Source organism: Barbus barbus, assembly GCF_936440315.1.
Source record: "Barbus barbus genome assembly, chromosome: 4".
NCBI lineage: Eukaryota > Metazoa > Chordata > Actinopteri > Cypriniformes > Cyprinidae > Barbus > Barbus barbus.
In genome coordinates, this window is record NC_136732.1 from 30684341 (window position 1) to 30705040 (window position 20700).

The 20700-nt window shown below is 37.6% G+C and overlaps 2 protein-coding genes across 2 annotated transcripts in view; one reads left to right on the plus strand and one right to left on the minus strand.

The window, feature by feature from the left end:
- The first annotated feature begins 242 nt into the window (after positions 1–242).
- Positions 243–11326, plus strand: LOC306861041 (F-box/LRR-repeat protein 16-like). The gene is made up of 5 exons (XM_079403105.1): positions 243–900; positions 5407–5915; positions 6071–6155; positions 6323–6386; positions 7831–11326. Exons 1-5 carry the CDS (start codon positions 244–246, stop codon positions 7977–7979), a joined length of 1464 nt encoding a protein of 487 aa, XP_079259231.1. The 5' UTR covers position 243; the 3' UTR covers positions 7980–11326.
- Positions 11327–13671: 2345 nt separating this feature from the next.
- The window catches only part of LOC306867908 (uncharacterized protein), a 68788-nt gene continuing 61759 nt past the window's right edge, over positions 13672–20700 (minus strand). The window contains exons 7-11 of the mRNA XM_079413864.1: positions 19999–20116; positions 18919–19014; positions 17066–17162; positions 16720–16771; positions 13672–15083 (exon numbers count right to left, since the gene is read on the minus strand). Coding sequence (XP_079269990.1) covers positions 14924–15083; positions 16720–16771; positions 17066–17162; positions 18919–19014; positions 19999–20116 — 523 coding nt within the window. The 3' untranslated portion in view covers positions 13672–14923. The remainder of the gene's footprint in view (positions 15084–16719; positions 16772–17065; positions 17163–18918; positions 19015–19998; positions 20117–20700) is intronic.

Sequence of the window (20700 nt, forward strand, 5' to 3'; positions counted from 1 at the left end):
TTGCTAAAATTGCTAACAAATATTTATCTATGAAAGGTTGGCAGAGCAAGTATAAATCTGTCATTGAAAAAAAAAACTGTTATTGTTAAGCCCTGCCATAGAAATGAACACTTTCTTAAAAGCTGTGATCACATTTATGCATAGTGTGATTTTTTTTTTTTTTAATCGTTATAATATATTTTTAAATATCACTGTCAAGATGTTATTACAATGATTCAACTCTGGTCTATTCACAGGGTTCCAATGCTGAATATGTCCACTCCCAGTGACCTCAAGTCTCCCTGCGTGACCCGAAACGGCATGGTCAAGCTGCCCCCCCAGCCCAACGGCCTCGGTTCGGCCAGCATCACTAAAGGCACTCCAGCTGCCAAGAATCGCCTGTGCCAGTCGTCCTCTGTGCCCACCATCTTGCCTCCCCCTAGCCTGCCCTATCACCTGGAGCCCCTGCCCACAGCGGCCTCACTGCTGGGCCCCGACCTGGACACGAGCCCTGTGACTGCCATCAAACCTCCCCTCCGGCAATTTCCCATGCCCCTGCTGGAGAGACAACTGGTGCTGGACGAGAAGGTGCTGAACCGGCTCTTATGGTACTTCACCACGGCAGAAAAGTGCATTCTAGCCCAGGTGTGCAAGACGTGGCGGAAAGTGCTCTACCAGCCCAAGTTCTGGGAAGGTGTGACGCCCATTCTACATGCCAAGGAACTCTACACTATCCTGCCCAATGGGGAGAAAGAGTTTGTTAGCCTGCAGGCTTTTGCTCTCAGAGGCTTCCAGTTCTTCTGTCTGGTGGGGGTCTCGGATTTGGACATTTGTGAGTTCATCGACAACTATCCGCTGTCGAAGAAGGGAGTCAAGTCTGTCAGTCTAAAGAGGTCAACTATAACGGATGCGGGACTTGAGGTAATTATAGATTCCAGGATGTCATGCTGTCTTTTATTTGACTATAAAGAAATTCAGATTTGTATGCAAACAACTACAGTTATGGCCAAAAATATCAGCACCCTTGGTAAATGTGATCAAAGAAGGCTGTGAAAATTAATCTGCATTGTTAATTCTTTTGATCTTTTATTAAAATAATTAACAAAAATCTAACCTTTCATTGGATTATAAGAATTTAAAATGGGGGGGGGGGGGGGTATCATTATGAAATTAATGTTTTTCTCTAATACACATTGGCCACAATTAATGGCACCCTCTTATTCAATACTTTTTGAAACCTCCATTTGCCAGTTTAACAGCTCTAAATTTTCTCCTATAATACCTGATGAAGTTAGAGAACACCTCACAAGAGATCAGAGACCATTCCTTCATCCAGAATCACTCCAGACCCTTTAGATTCACAGCTCCATGACGGTGCTTCTTCTCTTCAGTTCACACCACTAATTTTCTACAGGGTTCAGGTCAGAGGACTGGAATGGCCATAGCAGAAGCTTGGTTTTGTGCTCAGTGACCCATTTTTGAGGTTTGTGTTTGGATTATTGTACGATTGGAAGATCCAAACATGGCCCATTATATGATTTCTAATAGAGTCAGTCACTTATTGATTTTTTATCTGTTGGTATTTGACCTCCAGCAGAAATATAGGCCCATAACATCAAAAATAATACAGCAGTTTATTTCGTTGTACACATGGTGTACTTTTTATCCCTGTGTTCACCAAACCCATCTTGAGTGTTTGTTGCTAAAAAGCTATTTTTTTTTGTTTCATCTGACCTTAGAAGCCAGTCCCATTTGAAGTTCCAGTTGTGTCTGACAACTGAATATGCTGGAGTTTGTTTTTGTGCTAGGATAATTTTTCTTGAAACCCTCCCAAACAACTTGTGGTGATGTAGGTGCTGTTTGAAATTTTTTTTAAAGGTTTTCTGACACCGAGACTCAACTATTTTCTACAGTTCTCCTGCTGTGGTCCTTGGAGAGTCTTTAGCCACGCAAAGTCTCCTTCTCACCGTGCATTAGGACGATATAGACACACATACTCTTCCAAGCAGTTTTGTAACATTTTATGTTGATTGGAAATTCTTAATTATTGCCCTGATGGTGGAAATGGGAATTTTCTTAAAGCCACTTCACTAATTTGTGAAGCTCAATTATCTTTTGCTGCACATCAGAAATATATTCTTTGGTTTTTCTCATTGTGATGGATGATTAAGGGAATTTGGGCTTTGTTTTCCCTCCTATTTATATTTCTGTGAAACAGGAAGCCATGCCTGGATAATTTCATGTTCATAATCACCCTGGAGTGCTCAAAATTATGAATATGAATGGGAATATACTTCAGAAATATTTTACTCATAAGAATGGTGCCAAAAATTGTGCCCAACGTGTATTTGAGAAAAACATTTATTTCATAATGATATTTCCCCCCATTTTAAATTCTTATTATCCAATGAAAGGTTAGATTTTTGTGAATTTTTTTAATAAAAGATCAAAAGGATTAACAATGCAGATTAATTTTCACAGCCTTAGATCATATTTACCAAAGGTGCCGATATTTTTGGCCATGACTTTATATGTATAATGTGTAATGGTAAAAATATATCAACTGGTAGAGATTTATACCAAAAGTATAAGAAAAAAAAAAATTTTTGCTTTGCTTTTTTAAGCTATAAAATAAATTACATTTAATGTACTCTTTTTACATTTCTGGGGTTCAGAAGTCCTCATAGTTGGGAAAATACTATAGACCAATCTGGAGTAGACGTCACAGTTTTCTGCCACCAGATAGGCTCCGCCCACAAAAAAATGTCATCACTGTTTGAATACTGAATTGGTCTATGGGCCCTAGTGGTTTATGGAAACTACAGCAATTTGTTTTTGTGTATGTGTGTGTGTGTGTGTGTATTTGTGTGTGTTTTCCGATTTACTCCAATAGCAAAAAGAAAAAAAAATCAACAGTATTTTTACAAAATTTTATAAAAGAGGAAAAAAAAAAAAACAGATTGATTATGCTGGTCACGTCAACACAGTCTGTGCAAGGGGTCAATTTGTAAAATATTTACTTCTAAAATATTGAGTAATTATGAAAAGTTCATGCAGTATTTTAAACATGAGTTGAACTGTGATTACTCCTAAAAATAAATCTTTCAAAATTTAAGATCTCCATCATTTACCACCCACCCCTATTAAGTATGATTAAACAATTAGCTGGATGGGAATGCTGTCGAAACATCCAACATACATGGTTAGAAACAACTGTGTTTTTCAAGAACATGCAGCAATGATCACACTCATCACACTTGTCTCTATGCTGTTGCTATTCTAGGACTGGGCTTTTGTTGCCATGGTGAACTCTCAAATTGTTCGTGACGGCATCCAAGCTTTTTTCCCCTCAGATATGCAAACCAGCATGTGCAATGATATAGGCTGTGGAGCTTCTTCTGTCTGAGAGAGGACTGTGCACCTCAGGCTTGTTTTTGAATTATATAGGGCAGGGCAGATATCACAGCACAAGGCTTGGGTCGTGGCCAAGTACTCAATAAGAGAGCAGAGTCCTCCCTTCAAGAGTTGTTTTTCTTGCCTGAAATTAGCTCTTTCATTTGCATTTTTTCTTAGCCATTGGTCCCTTCATTATAAATAAGATGTCCCTGAAACATTTAAGTGATTAAAAACAGAAAATGTGCACATTGTTTCCTTTCTTCTTTGGCTCAGTAACTAGGTCAGTGGGGTCACACATTAGTTGTGGACCACCTAAACGCAGACATTTGCTGTTAATCCCAAGAATTAGTTTAAATACTCAGGTGTTCGTTATTTGGGCCATACACTGGATATATATTTTGGACCATCTCATTTCCCAAAAGCATCATTAGCCAACTATGGTCGCAAGTTCAGTTAAACTCTACTGGTAACAACAGAATTTGCGACCATAGTTGCTTTTGGGAAACGCACCCCAGGTTAGGAATTAGCCCAGTATTAGAATAGGTAAAGTAATCCTTCGTTTCTATAAGACAAATGATTGGAAGTGACCATTGTTATTTTTATTAGTATTATTTAGTCTTGTTTTATAAATTAAAGAATGTGGCACTGAAGGAATGTTAAAGGCTCTAGTCTATTGACAGCATTTGCAGCATAATGTAGATTACCACAAGAAATAAATTTGACATTTTATTTTGTAGACTACCTTATTCATTTAAAAAGAAGCAATGCAAAATATAGTAACTACACATCTGGCCAAACATATGGGGTCTCTTGAATTAAATTCGTTCCGTGACATAACATAAGGATTTGGCTCAACTAACAGTAACACATGTGCTGTCTATCACTGACTGATGATATTGTACAGTCGGCCTAATGTTGGTAGTCCATACATCAGGTTATTTCCATCCTTTCCCACGACGCCATTGGGGTGCACATCTAGCGAATTGAAACCCATGGTGGCCATAATGTTTCTTGTTTATTCCAAACTTTGTGAAAGTTTGTTTATTTGCTTTTTTGTCTGCAACTGGCAACTAGCAGGTGTCATGCATCTGCAATGCACAGCCGCAATTTCAAAATTACATTCGGAATCGATTCTGAACTTTGGTTTGACTCGTTGAATCGTTAAAGAAAGAATCGTGATGCAGAAGAACAGTTCCGTTCTGCTACAGTATGTTCTGAGCATTAAGCAGAAATGATTGCTGAAATCACAAATATAAATATTTAATCTCATATGTATATAAGTAACTATTTAATAAAGACATTGATAAATGAGTGTGTCGGTGAGCAGGAAAAGTGAAATGACTGTTCATTTTTAATGTATGCGAGCGCACGGCTTTCTGTGCAGAATAGTAGAACGTAAAAGCATGACTTCAGATTTATGATTTCTATGCTTCTCCTTTACGCTTAACCACGGTTTATTATTTTCAGTGATAAATTTGGATTTATAACATACATCTGATAAATATAACACGTTGACATTTTCTAGATTTAAATGAAGACAGTAACAGTATACTCATTTGATGTTCTATGAACAAATTTTACCAATGAGAAATGTTTTGTATTTGTTTTATTAGGTTGTCAGAGGATTAGAGAATGCTTAGAGTAGAAAATGTTTAGCCATTAGTGAATAAGTTCAAAGGAATCCCTGCAACATTCCGGCAATGTTAAGAATTGGTTTATAAAATAATAACTAAGTGGTAACCATAAGCTAACATTATGGGAACGTTCTGGGTTTTCAAACTGAAGCCTCTCAAGCACTGCACATTTTAGATGTCCCTTATTTAACACAGTTGAATTAACTCAGCTGTTTAGTAGAGTACTCCATTACCTGAGCTAGGTCTGTTTAATAAGGGAGACTGTTTGAAAACCCCTGCTCCAGGATAATGCTCTGAATGTTTATTAAGCTTTGGACAACTTGCACTGCACTAGAAGCACATTTCCAGTTGTGTGCATGCTTGACATAACATTGCTTCTCCATCCTGAACTCTTCAGGTGATGCTGGAACAGATGCAGGGTCTGATGCACCTTGAACTCTCCGGCTGCAATGATTTCACAGAAGCCGGCTTGTGGTCCAGCCTGAATGCACGGCTTACCTCTCTCAGCGTCAGCGACTGCATCAACGTGGCAGACGACGCCATCGCCGCCATTTCTCAGCTCCTTCCCAACCTATCGGAGCTCAGCCTGCAGGCCTATCACGTGACCGACACAGCCATGGCCTACTTCACCGCCAAGCAAGGCTACACCACCCACACGCTGCGCCTGAACTCCTGCTGGGAGATCACCAACCATGGCGTAGTTAACATGGTGCACAGCCTGCCAAACCTCACCTCCCTCAGCTTGTCAGGCTGCTCGAAGATCACAGACGATGGTGTGGAATTGGTTGCAGAGAATCTGAGGAAGCTCCGGAGTCTGGATCTGTCCTGGTGCCCCCGTATTACTGACATGGCCCTTGAGTATATCGCCTGTGACCTACACAAGCTGGAGGAGCTGGTTCTGGACCGGTGAGTGTGCTGAGTTTGCAGTATGGAGTGTAAAATAAATCTTGCTTATATTTCCTCTTACAGAGCCTCACTGGGAGTAAATTTGGTACATGGAAAGTATGATTACTATAATCATGTTGTGTGCTTATGACTCTCCTTTATATGGCTGTATTCAGGTGTGTGCGGATCACAGATACAGGCCTGGGTTACCTATCTACCATGTCAACATTGAGAAGTCTCTACCTGCGCTGGTGCTGTCAGGTAAGTGTTTGTGCAACTGGTTGAGTCAGCTTAATGGGAATAAAGTTATTGGTAGTTGACATATACATTATCCATTAACCTTTTTATTAATCACAATTAGGATAAAATGTATATATTTGATAATTTATAGTATGTCACATGACCAACATATTTCCCTGTACTTTTAGGTGCAAGACTTTGGGTTGCAGCATCTATATGGCATGAGGAGTCTTCGTCTTCTCTCTCTAGCAGGTAAAAACACTCTGGAAGTGCTGATAATGCAGGATGCAATGATAAATCCCTGATAAAGTTCTATAATGGAATGACACTGTATGTTTGGAAGTAGATTGTTTCTGTGAATATTTGAGCTTAATCATGTTATGGAAGAAAGCTCAGCTAATCCCTCAAAAACAGATAATGCTGTCAGAGTAAAAATATATTGCTTTGGAACAGAAAGATAAACTTTCCTTTTAGTTAATGAACACATAATCATGGTGTGATATACAAGTCTAATTCTAAATTACATTTGCAGATTAGAAATATCTGCCTGTTCTAAAAGTAGCTGTGCATAAGGATTTTCTATTCCACAGTTTTTTCCCCCACATAGCTTCATACAAAGGGCTCAAGTACCCCTTCATCCAGACCAAGCAAGTTCCTTTTACATAATTATAGTCAATGTCAATAACATGATATACTTCACTTTTAAACAACAAACTTTAAATTTCTGTGGTTGAAAACACTTCCTCTCAAACTGAAACATATCTGTTAGTTGAACTGCATTTAGCTTGATTAGAGACATTTGATGGAATGAAAACAGGAAAGAGCGGTTTGTCGTCATTGAGACGTGTTTGTAAGTGTGTGCAAGTAAAGTGCTTTCTTGTATGTGTATATATATATATATAGTACACTAAACATGTCATTAATTCCCTACAAATTAACTAAATGTTTTAAGCCATTAATTAAAAAACAATTATAAATTACTCTTAATTACTTCATATAAAATTTATATAATAAGAAAAATGTATCCTTATAATTTCTTATAATATATAATCCATTGCGCTTTGGTGAAGGATTTGGTTCAGAACTACAAACACTAATAAAAAGTGTTAAAAATGTGTGCGACAGACAATTAAGTAGAGAGGTTTAGATAAAGGGTTTGAACTATTAACATTTAACCTGGTAAAAAAATAAATAATAATATTTACAGTTACCTGTGTAATATTTCATCTGCAACAACAATGTGAACTTTTATAAACATCCGTTTGGATATTAATATTTAAAGGCATTATTATGCCAAAAAATATGAGCAGAGTTCTCCGACTAAAGACCCACAGCTGGCAGATCAACGTGCTACTTCTTTTCTCTCCAATACGGTAGAAAGTTAAATTAAATAAAATATTGAGGACGTTAACCTTGACAAAATGATTGACAGGCCAGACGGGTGTGTGTAACTATGCGTCAGATCGGTCCGTTAAAGACGCAATGACGTGATAGTATATCCCAAAGCTTGCCAACTCTTCTACTACACACTCAAAAGTGTGTACCTTTTCTTCACCAAAAGAGTACGTACTTTAAGGCCGTAGTATACGTAGGCACATTGGGATGCAGCATTGTTGTCACACACAGCATTATAAACAGGAAGTGGAGGTGGCTGTTTGCGTTTGTATTTGACCAGCTCTCATTTACTCTGTCTCAGGGTGCCCTCTGCTGACCACTACTGGCCTATCAGGCCTGATCCAACTGCAGGAGCTAGAGGAGCTGGAACTGACCAACTGCCCGGGCGCCACAGCCGAACTCTTCAAATACTACTCCCAGCATCTGCCACGCTGCATGGTCATCGAGTAGAGCAAAGAGTTTCATGGGCACCAGCACCCACCACATCACCAAAACCTCCTCCTACAGACTGATGATAAACCCAACTTCATCCTGGACCCACAGGAAGAATCAACGAGAGAAATTGAATGGAAGTTTTTTTCTGGAGGGGTGAAAATGGATCATTGGCATGGAAGATAAAAAGGGAAATCTGAAAGAAAAGGTCGGAACGGGCCTGGACTGACGAGCGAGAGGGAAAATGTATAAAACGCAGTGGGTCAGAGGCTAGATCTTTCATTAAATAACATGACACATAGGAATCAGCCCCCACACATACATGAAACATGTTCCTCCACTGAACTGTGAGACTAGCTTCCATGTCTCATCCAAAACTGTTTATCTTGAAGTGACAAAGGTGTGCGCTGCCTGTTTGAGCTGTTTCTCATATCCTGGGAAAGGTAGAGAGGACCCGAAACGTTTAAGGGAAAGAACGAGGTTAAGGAGCCACTGCAACAGGGTCTCTTCGCTTTTGTCCAGCGCCATCCAGGTCTCTCGCTCCCCTCAGTGGTGCTGCCGCTCCATCTCTGTGTCTTATCAAGGGAAAAAAATCGAGAACTTTAGAGATGAACAGCTACGTAGATTTTCACATCAATGCTACTTGCTTTTTGTCATGCAGTTCTCTTTTTGTCTTTTTTTTTTTAAATATTATTTTTTTAAGTATTATTTTTGATGATAAGGATTACTGTGAAACATTTATGGTATGAGTTCGAGGTTTCGGACACTTTGAATAAGATGGAAATCCAGGTATGGTGAAGGTACAGTATTGAGAGGTACTGTCCTTTGAAAGGAACCAGCATAATCAGAAGTCAGGAGGTTATTTTTCCTAGCAGATTGCTCTTTTAAAGACATTTCCAGATATTTTGAGTCGGGGAGAGCGGGGCGGATCGGAACTGCTCATACATTTTAATATAGTTCAAAGGGACTGTGGTTTGTACAAAAGATAGCTTGGCTTTTTCCATCTGCCTGTTTTATTTTAATTCCATTTTGATGTTTATTGATATTAGTGGCTTGTGTGCAGGTTTCCATATTAATCCTGATTCAATTGAAGATGAGATTTCTGAGTGATCCCATAATGCACCTGGGCCACGTGACAGCCTTTCATAGACTGAAACTGCACGTCATTGCTTACTTGTCACCAGGCCAAACCATTACCACAGCGGACAGCATGGCAGTTCTACCATAGTTTCTTACAGTACGGGCGCAGTGTCTCTTTCAGCCCGAGTGCTTTTAATACATCTGATGAATACGGTTTACAGTGATTTGCATCAAATGCAGAGGCAGGCCAGTGTAATTAAAGTGATCACAAACATCCCACACAATCTTATTACAGTAGTCTCTCTTCATCTAGCAGTTTTGCTTTCCCATTAAGCAATACCCACATGTCTGCTTTTAGATTAGCAGTGCCTCTTTTGATTTGCAGAGGTGCCGGGTTCTTCGCCCTCACAATTGTGCTCATCTGTGGTGCCTACCTCATTTTATCATGAGGAATACAGGTCCGCAGGGGAATTTGCAAAATTCTGGAATTTGAAACCAGTCATTTTTTTGTTTTCCAACCCACTCCATACCCCATACCGATCCCTGCATTTGTCCTCTCAGGAGATTAACGTGCTGCTCAGATCATCTCAGATGGGTTTGCTGGGATGTTGATGACCTTAATGTTCACCTACTCAAACTTAAAACATGCAAAGTGGCAGAAAAAATGGCGTGGTGAACAATCTTAGACTGGCAAATAATTTATTTAAAAGCGACCCCTAACTAGTGAAATATGTTTACCTCTGAAGATTCTAATCATCTGTGGACAGATATGGTAGTGGTGCATGCAATTTGGCACTTTTTTCTTTAGGAAAGTGTACAGGAATGTACTAGTCATCTTTGAGATTTTAGGCATGCTGTCCCACTCAAACCACGGCTGGTTAGCGTCCCTGCTGGTTCATGCCCGAACTACATCATCTGGATGCAAGAAGCAGCAATCCAAAATTAGCAACATATTTTGACTTAACTATCTTTTAAAAAGAAAGGTTCCTAGAGTGATGGCATTGAAGAACCATATTCAGTTTTCCAAAGAATCTTGCAGTGAACAGTACATTTAGCCAGTAAGGAACCTTTATTTTGTGTACAGTTGAGAATTTGAGATTAATGGCAATTCTAAAGCTTTCTCCAGCTATTATAAACCTCTTAGATTCAAACATTAAATTAATCTTACTCCAAAAAGTGTAGAACAAAACAGATGGAAACTATGTCAGGATAATTCCAACATCACAAGTGGACACTACACTATCCCACTCTAAATTGACTAGGCTTGAAAGATAACAGATTACATCTTCTAAAAGACACATTAGCATAAACATTAGCACTCACCTCAGACAGTCGATCTCTCTTCTTGTATATAGTGACCTGTTTAATGGGGGGTCACAGCTAATCAGGGTCAGCAGCTGCTGTTTATCCAGGCGAGATACCCTGACACTTTTAATCTCACTACCTTGTGTGACTTTATCTTTTGAATTATTGAAGTTGTTACATATTTATTTGCTTTTACTTATCATTGGTAGTGGGTTAATTTATTGACACGATGCACATATTTATTTATTTATTACATTTCCGAGGATTGTACAAGGTTTATTTAGAAGTTTTTTGATGGGGTCTAGTATGGAAATTGGAGTTGAGCTTTATTCAGATGAATTGACCCTTTTTTTTTAAACCACGGTTAGAATAACTGCGGTCTCCGAGGCACATGTTTTTTTTTGGTGGGCAGACTGTTGACACACAGCTGACAGAAGAATGAAAGGGCAATAACTTGTTGACAGAGGCCTGGTTGACCTACCTTTTCTAAGGAGGCCTACCCTACCACTGCCCATTTTCTCGTGTTTAATGACTAATCTAGTTCACCTCTTTTGTTTTTGGTTGTAAAATGGATGTAAGTTGAGAGACGCTGTAGCCTAATAGTGAATCGGCATTGTGTCCAGGATTGGATGTTAAATATTCTGCACCAGTTCATATGCCTGCGCTCAAATTGTAGCTCCGTTTGGTTGCTTTGAGGTATCCTGACAACTATTAGAAGACATGTTGCAGTATTTACACTCATTTGATAGTCTTACAAATAATGCAACAGGTTTTATTCACTAGCAAAGATCTGAAGGAAATCCCATCAAAGTGCTTTTCATTTTGTATGTCTCCATAATAGAAACAACCATTTGAGATGAATGAAATAAAGAGAGATTATTAATATATCGCTAATGCATTGCATAGTATTTGAGGACAACTGTATGAAACTGTCGGAGATATTGTATTAATCTTGTATAAATCGTTTTCACTTCCAAACCGAGCCTGTTCCCTCTTTGTATAGAATGAGAGTTTATGTGTGTGGGAACTTTTTCACCTAATAGAACCCTAAATATAAATATAATAACTCATGCACTAACCCCACTGTAATCTGTAAATATCGATCAATATTTCAAGGCCATCTGTCAGAAGGTTTTAGCTGTTTTTGAGGTCGCCTGGCTCAAAGCGCACACGTCCATACCGCTTTAAATGAGCCTACGGAGAAACCTGGTCAAGAAAGAGGCAATATATTGCAAAAAGGTTGATGACTTTTAGCGATGAGTAACATCAGCAATGGATAGTATAAAAGACTTAAGCTTGTTTCACATTGTACATTGAGCTAATATCAAAGACATGTTAATACGGGCTAAATGCAAGAACATTAACAGATGTTTATTGTGTGTCTACAATGACGTTACGCCTGCTGCCTTCCTCATACGATCCAGGCAGGGTTACTTTTCCGAGTCAATGAAATAACGGTACTACTGTGTGAATTTCGCTTTCTTACCAGACAAATCTGGCTGGCAGATATAGAGTGGTTCTGTCTGATTTACACTGTAAATTTAAACCATTTTCAAGGCCAGTTTCCATGAATAGTGCTCCTCTGTTCTTGCTCTCTGAAGGGGTTTTACTAGCTTACCACATCCAGAGTGTTTTGGCAGTTTCTGTTCACCCTCCAGCTTGCTTTTAACTCTAAATGTCCGGCGCTTCTAATTGTTAAGCGAATAGAATAAATCATCTGTTCCTCTAACTCTTCCCAACTAACATATGTCAGGATTGTTTCTTTTATAAAATTTGAGAACGACATGATTCAACAACAGAAAACAGCTCTTTTGTTGGCTCTTTGTATGTAATTGTACATGTAATACTAAACCAATATTAGTAATGCTTTTGACATTCATACAGGGTCCGTAACAATGACTTTTATTCTGGTGCAAACACTTGGTTTGGGTGACTGTGGTTCAACAGCCTAATGAGCAATGTTAAATATCTGCCTCACACTGATTATCTAAAATGTTTCTCTCATTTATTTGGTATTTTATTTCTCTGGTGTGACATGGGCATGTCACAGTTCTCAGTTCTTTAGGATACATTTATTTCTGTAAATACTGTTGTAGTGGTTAATTTCAAATGAAAGAGAAAAAAAGACTAAATTTTATGAACTCCATCTCATGGCTGCAGTGCCTTGTCAGACAAGCGTTGTTGTTTTCAGTTGGTTGGTTCCAGTCTGCACCGTTTTAGTAAAAGTTGTACGAAATAAGCACCATATTTGCGTCATTAATTTTCTCTGACATTAAATTATTAGAGGTGTAGTTCACCCCAAAATGTATTTAATGATCAAACTGTACAGCTTGCTTCTGTGGAACAACATGTAAGGGTGATAAGGTGAATAAATGACTGATTTTTCATTTTTGGGTGAACTATTCTTTTAAGACATGTTGTTAGCTGATACTGTATGTTTGAATGTTGCTTCCTGAATGTGCATGCACACACACAAACACAAAGACAAACACATCTACCTATTCTGAGACACACCGTTTATATTAAGTGTTTTGACCCCAGAGACCTTTTTACTTTTTTTTTTTTTTAAAGAAGAAGGCTCTAAAAAGGAAGAAAAGCTTAGTTGTGCTTTGCAGGTCAACAAAAACCTATCCCCCAGAGCTTGATAAAAGATGTTTCAATCAGGCAGTGAGGCTCTGCTTTATAAGCATGTGTTATATAAGTAAGCTTAAGTAAGCTATTTTGGCAAATTTAGCCTGATGATAAAAATCCTGAAGCAAGTCACAAAGAAAACGTCTTCACTTGGCACCCAGTAGCTTTCACAAATAATAAGAACACAAACAAGGACATCAGAAGAAGAAAACGGATCAAAGGTGAAGCGACTGTTGAGGTATGATTAAGGTTTTGAACACAGAAAGACACCAGTCTAACTGTCAGTCTTCAGTAAAGAGTTTAGGCCATTCTAAAATAAAATGAGATTCCATTTTTAAGTCATTGTACATACAACTATCACATAAACATATGAACAACAGTTCAGAACTTTGGAGTCGGTAAGTTATTGTTTTTTAAGAAATTAATTTTAGTCAGTAAGGATTCATTAAAGTGACCCAATGTGACAGTAAAGATATTTACAATGTCAAAAGATGTATTTTCTTGCCTTTTTTTAGATTAAAGAGTAAAAAAAAACAAAAAACTTCCGGACTTCATGAAGCAGCACAGCCATTTCCAACTAATAATAAAACAAATAAAATAATAATAATGATAATAATAATATAAAAATGTATCATAAGTACCAAATCAGCATATTGGAAAGATTTCTGAATGATAATATGACACATGACAAATTATATTTGAAATTTTAATTCGTTTTTGGCTGTTTTTGTACAAATTAATGCATCTAAGACACTTATCATTCATCAAAAAAAAAAAAAAAAAAAATTACTGACCCCAAAATTTAGAACAGCGGTGTATAATATTACAGCAATTTCCAATAAAACTAATAGCATTGATCAGTGGCTCCACATAAATTTTGAACGGTGGCAATTTTTTAATCATAAATCAATGGTGTTTACATGTATAGTAATATTAGTAACAAGGAAATGATGATGATGCCGCTAATACATCGAGTAAAAAATGTGATGCTGTGATAGAAAATAAGAACACATTATGGATATGTACATTAGCTTTGATAAGCAACAGGGTAAGATAGACTCCTGACGTCCAGTGGAGAGAAGTAAACAGCACAACGTGTACCTTTAAACAGCAACTTAACTAGGTTAGTGAAAGAAAAACATCCCTACATACAACTGTAAGCTTGACCTGTTACTGAATGGCAAACATCAGTAAGGATTCACTTTCTCTTGTTCCTTTATCCATCTCTGCATTAGAAATGATCAATAGTATTAAATTTCACACCAGACCTTTAAGGTCAAAGGTTATATTTGAAATATTTCCCGTTATATCAACACACTGGCTATCATCACAGCAGTCATTTATAGATAGCAGAAAGAGACTCTTTAAGGATCGGTTAAGAAAATACCTTCAGCTTCAAAGCAGCTATGGTAACAAAAATATTTGTCTAAAGTTTTTTTTTTAATCTCTTCTTTTACAAAAGTACAGGGAAAGATCATATTTTTTGGTAAAAAAAAAACTAAAATAATTACTTATGAAAATAAAAGATCAAAAGGAGCATGTCAGATTGCTGGTTCAGTGTAAATGTATAGGTGCAGTAACACAGATAGGGATTATGGGAGTTTCTCATCCGGTGAGGTGTCAGGTGTGCAGGAACACACACACATTTTCCAACATGCCAAACCTCCATGCCATTCATTTGGCAAAAAATGGATCAAAGACATCAAGAGAGAGAAAAAAATAAAGGGAAACTTTCTCTTAACCAAAACCTGGTTCAATTCTACCCATAATTCATCCCAGATCCCTACCGACAATATAGATTCATTTCAAAAATAGACTCATATATGAAGTTTACATGCCTAAGCGGAAATGTCTTTAGTCAAATGTGTTGATTTTCCATCAATGGCAGTCTAGAAGTGAAATGTTCATCTCTCCCATTCTGACTGGGGGCACACGCTCCATCCCTTTCAAAGGTGACTCTCTGCATCGCTCTTCTCTAGGGTACCGTTCTCCAGGGTCAAAGGTGAAAGCGCCAGTCCATTGGCATTGCTCTCGTTAAGTCTTTTCACCCTGTAGGTCTCATAGTGGATGTTGTGAGTGACGTCCTTCAAATCTTGCAGGTGGGACCTTGAAAGTAGAGAACAGTAGAGCATAATATCAATTTTGATCCCACAATAACATTCCCTAAGGGAAATATGCACAGTGTAAAATAAAAGTCATTCTCTTATGTGGAATTGAATTGTTTTCTGACTACATCAGCTTTTTATGATCCCTTTGTGTGATTCGGTTGGTGTTTTCCTGGTGTAATTTGTTCTCGGCTTCAGCAGAAGGCCGATCAAAAAGTGTGAAAGGCGATTCAAAAGTGTGGAGAGTTATAACGGTCATCCTTTGTTTCCCATTTCAGCATGGAATCACTCTCATACCATCTGTCAACGGGCCACCATCCAAGAGTTACGGCGAGAGGGCTTTGTGACCTGGCCTCACCCGATCAGACTCTGTAATTAACCTGTCCTTTGCTGAGCTCAAGGAAAGGATGTATTCTTGCCTTTCTCAGCTCTCGCTTTCCTGAGCTGTTCAGCACCATCACTCATATATACACTTTAGAAAGCTTATAACCATTTCAGCTGGTTAAATCTCTAAAAGTAAAGGTTTGAAAAAAAGTAACATAATCTGGTCTCAAATTATAACTACTATGTACTTACATTTAAATGAATCATTTGGTACAATGCACTTATTGTTTACATACATGTATTTACAGTGTACTTATATTTTAAAATACCTGCATGTAATTACATCTGTAATTATATATAAATTACACTGTTGACCCAACCCTTACACCTTAACCCACCATTAAACCTACCCATACCACCAAACCTGTCCCTAACCTTCTCCGTATCCCACCTCAATAGCAGCAAAAGTGTTTTGCAATACAATATGACAACAAGTACATTGCACTTATTTTTTATGTAAGCACATAGTAGTTGAGGCCATTAATAGTGGGACCGTTAGTTTTGACTGCATGAAACTCTGATGAATCCGTTGTTTAAAAATTCTAAAGGAATGCTAATGGAATTTCTTTCATAACTTGGACCATAAAAATAATCAAATAAAAATCAACTAAAATTGTACAGGATACAATCAAATGAAATAAATGAAAAATAAATGAATAAAAAGGATATTTTAGAATTTAATGAAAAAATAAATAAATAAAAAAATAACAGAAAAAGAAAGACAATAAAACAAAATTGAAATAAAATTTCAGTTTTTCCAGTATGCTCTTAATATAACTATACCAGGTAGGATTGGTTCTAAATTATGATTTGAAATCCTTATATTATTATTATGATATTATATAAATTCAGTTAGCATTCCTTTGGGATTTGTTGTTTATTAATTTATAATAATTTTTTTATGGGATGAGATGAGAATGTCTAAAAACATTAGTAGAGCCAGAAATTGACATGTTGGGCAATACCACCAGTTTTGTACTCTAGAGGAAGTCAGCCCTCTTTACCTCTGGTTGTCCACCTATAGTTGAATATTTGATTCTAAACTAGTATGGGATGCCATTAATCTTGTGGTTTGGACCATATTTTAAAAACAGAAAGTTTGAGAGGGGTATGTTCTACATGATCCAATCCTGTCAACCACAATGTAAGGTTTATTAATGGCAGCTCCCATTTATCACAATAGCAAGATTACGTATACTAATGCCATTCTGTCATGATATTTGAAGACTTGCAAGTGAATAAATATGACTTACCTGATAAGAAGATCTCTCAAGTGTGCAAACTCGCAATGCGCAACATTTTCAACTGAAATAAACAAAATACAAAGGCATGTTCAAGAATTCATCCAGGGATTTTGCTTCAACTGAACTTTCGACACAAACCACTTGATGGCAGTGTTGAACAACCTAAATCACAGACAATCTTGCTCATTTAGATTTGACAATTGTTACAGTTACCCTGCAGAAAAGACCTGCTTGGGTTTCCATGTAGGTCAACCAACAATCTTTCTGGTGAAACTAGTTAAGAAGCCTGGCGGAGACACCAGCATCCAAAACACCAAAATATTCATAGCAGACTCTTCTTTCTTCAGACTCTTACCTTCGATGATCCCCCACTTTGTTTTTCTTCCCAAGACTTTGTTCCCATTCACCTGGTGTTCCTTATCTGTTCCCACCACAGCAAAGGGGATGTTTTCCTGAAAGAAACATTCGTACCTCAAAATTTCATACATCCACTTAAAGCAACTAAAGAAATTGTTCACATAAAAATTAAAATTTGCTAACAATGTATTCACCCTCAGGCCATCCAAGACGTGAATAACTTTGTGTCTTCATCAAAACATATTTTGAGATATTGAGCATTACAATATTTGCTCACCAATGGATCCTCTGCAAGTGAATGGGTGCCGTCAGAATGAGAGTCCAAACAACTGATAAATACATCACAATAATCCACAAGCAATCCACACATCTCCAGTACATTAGTTTTTGTAAGAAACAAATCCATCAAGACTAGGGATGTTCATTTTAACCGGTTAACCGACCGATAAGAATTTTGACCGATTAATACAATCAGTTAAATGCTTTGTCACTTTTTTTTCTGTAATTTTTCAAAATATTTTAAAAGGTTTGCTGCATGGTTAAAATAAGCTACGCGTATTAAAAAAAAACATATTTTTTATAGAGAGAAAAAAAACCCATATAAGTAGCATTTTAATGTTTCGTTAAGAAATAGGCCGACACGAATTACAAACATTATAATAAACACTGTAAACATAGTTAGGCTATTTTAGTTCCCCTCAATCCACAGCAAATCCTTTCAACAAACAGTAGGCTATTTAGAAAAGAACAAGAATTAAAAATGTAAGAAGCTATAGGATATAAACGACAAACCAAAAATAATTCATTTAGGCTAAAACAAAACTGAAACCAATGCTGGGTCTCTGGTTCGGCACAAAATCAAATGTTTCCGATTCGCGATGTATTTGAATGCCAAAATGTACTTCACTCGCGCTCCAATATCATGTAAAACAAAATGTTTTGCATAACTTCACGCCGGTACGGTGATATAGCGCCTAGCTTTATTATGTTTTTCTCTGCTCGCAGAAGCGCTGCAGGTGCGTGATGTGATAGCTATGATGACCATGTGAATCCTCATGTTCTGTTGTTTGCTGCTTTTTGCGCATGTAAAATTAATGCCCGGAAAACAAATGTTAGTATTTTTACTCATAGACACTTATTCTTTCTAATTTAAAATAATCTTGTCGGTTAACGGTTAATAATCGGTTAACGAGCGTCGGTTGTCGGTTACGAAAAATAACCGAAATTAATTACATCCCTAATCGAGACATGTTTTACTTAAAACCACTGCTTCCAGCTAGAGTCCTCTATCAATAATATTTCTTTCTCCAGTGACAACATCATCTTGTCTGAATCAGGAGCGAAACATGCATAGATCAATCTCTGTTTACAAGCAAAAACTGATAAAAAAAAAAAACAGTTTTAAACAAATAAGTAAGTTTTGATGAGAGACGACAACAGGGGATGGACTTTTTCAAGGCTTAGTGATGGATTTGTTACTTCTGAACAGCTTTTCGCTTCAGAAGACATTAATTGATGGACTGGAGGTGTGTGGATTATTGTGATTATTATTGTGATTTTATTAGCAGTTTGGACTCTCATTCTGTTGGCACCCATTCGCTGCAGAGGATCCATTGGTGAGCAAATTATGTAATGCTAATTTTCTCCAAATCTGTTCAGATGAGGAGATAAACTTATCTACATCTTGGATGGCCTGAAGATGAGCACATAAAAAAAAAAAAAAAAAAAAACTAAAAACGATACCTCTGTCATAATTTATAAACCCATCAACAGGAATGATCATTTTAGGGTGAACTAACCATTTAGATCAGCATAGCACAGCAATAAATTCTTTAAGCAGTGTCATCATACCCTAATCTTATCGTTGAGTATCCGGTCTTCAATGTCCTCATCAAATTCTTTCTGTGGATACACTCTGATCCCGTTGGCCTGGAGGTCCTGTCTTATCTGCAGAGAGAAGCTTCCAGTAAGATGGATTTACACTGATTTTTACAACCTACCGCACACACACATATACACAAAAACCACACGATCGCCCTGGGGGTGAAATATGACAGCAGCTTCTCTCCCTCCAGCTCTTCCAACTGTATTTTACTAGTCTCTATCTCAACACTCATGCATTCTTGCACTCAGAGGCCACAGTAAAGTTCACCAGGAAATTCTGTTTTTTTCCCTCCCTCACAGCCAGAATTTCGGGCCCGAGGTGCAAAGCATTAGACATTAATGCCTTTGCTGTCATGTGTTCATGTGGGGGAGGATTTTGGAGTGTGGCTGTTGTACATGGATATGATATCAGCAATTGATATCTTGAGCACAGTGTGACGTCCGCCCCCGCACGGCGCTCTGCTCGGGCTATTGAGCAGTGAGAGACAGCTCTGGATAATGGGCTGAAATGACAGAGTACATCATTAGGAGTGTTGTTTGGTGTATATTGATAGGAGACACACTGCGTGCGGGGGCTGTTCTGGCCCTGTGGTCCATGCCGTCAGAGCTGTCCAAAAGCGCTCCGTGGGGAGAACTGATGGCAAGTGGCCCGGGCCCAAGTAGTAGCTATACATCAGTCAGAGGAGAGACCGTCTCCGCAGACACTGCTCAAAACCTTAGCGTGGCCTATTCATTTTTCCAACCCAGAGCGAGCGGCCACATGCCAAGAGACCGTTGGTTATTCGAATGCGATAATTCTCTCTCGCTCCATTCAGCCCAGGTTTTTCAATCCATCTCACTTTTTTTTTAATCCACACAGCTGAAGTGTGAATTTAGAAAATTCCAGCATTTACAGCAGCAGGTCATCCATATTCATGACCTCAATTATGCAAAGGGATGAATATTTACGTGTGGGTGGGAAATATATTGGGGTGAATCCGATTGTGCCTGCATATCATAAAATGTGAGTGAAGTTCTGTGCGCAGGTGTTGATGACGGACAGCTCACCCTCTGTTTGAACTCTAGCCGCTCCTCTAGAGTAAGCGTGTCTGCTTTGGCGATCACAGGGACGATGCTCACTATCTTCCCCAGTCTCCTCATGAACTCCACATCTATAGGGCGTAACCTGTAGAAGAGCAGGATGGATCATTACTAAGGGCCATTTTACACCGTTTACACATTTAACACCTTTTTTGACTTCTGTATTCTCTAAATACATAATTTGCTTTTGATAAATTAATTTCATTAATAAATGAAAATAAATAAATCTAGATCATGTGAAGCTAAAATATTAGATGAAGTAACAAAATAATGTTACATACACCTTCATTCAAAAGTTTTTTTTTTTAATAATAATTTTATTTAGCAAGGATACATTAAATTGATCAAAATGTTACTGTAAAGAGATTTATAATGTTACTAAAAATTTCTTTTGAACTTTCTATCCATCAAATAATCCTGATAAAATGTATCATGCTTTCTCCAAAAATATTAAGCAGCACAACTATTTTTGACATTGATGATAATAATAATAATAATAATAATAATAATAAGAAACATTAAAATATAAAATAGTATACAATTTTAAATTGTAATAATATTACTGTTTAAAATAAATGCAACCTTGATGAGCATAAGAGACTTCTTCAAATACATGATTACTTGACAAAAAATCTTACCGACCCAAATTTTTGAACAATAGTGCATATT

Coding starts and splice junctions, on each gene's coding strand:
- LOC306861041 (XM_079403105.1), top strand. CDS start 244: ATGCTGAATATGTCCACTCCCAGTGACCTCAAGTCTCCCTGCGTGACC. Junction 6,156..6,322: donor ACCTGCGCTGGTGCTGTCAG/GTAAGTGTTTGT, acceptor CTGTACTTTTAG/GTGCAAGACTTTGGGTTGCA. Junction 6,387..7,830: donor TCGTCTTCTCTCTCTAGCAG/GTAAAAACACTC, acceptor ACTCTGTCTCAG/GGTGCCCTCTGCTGACCACT.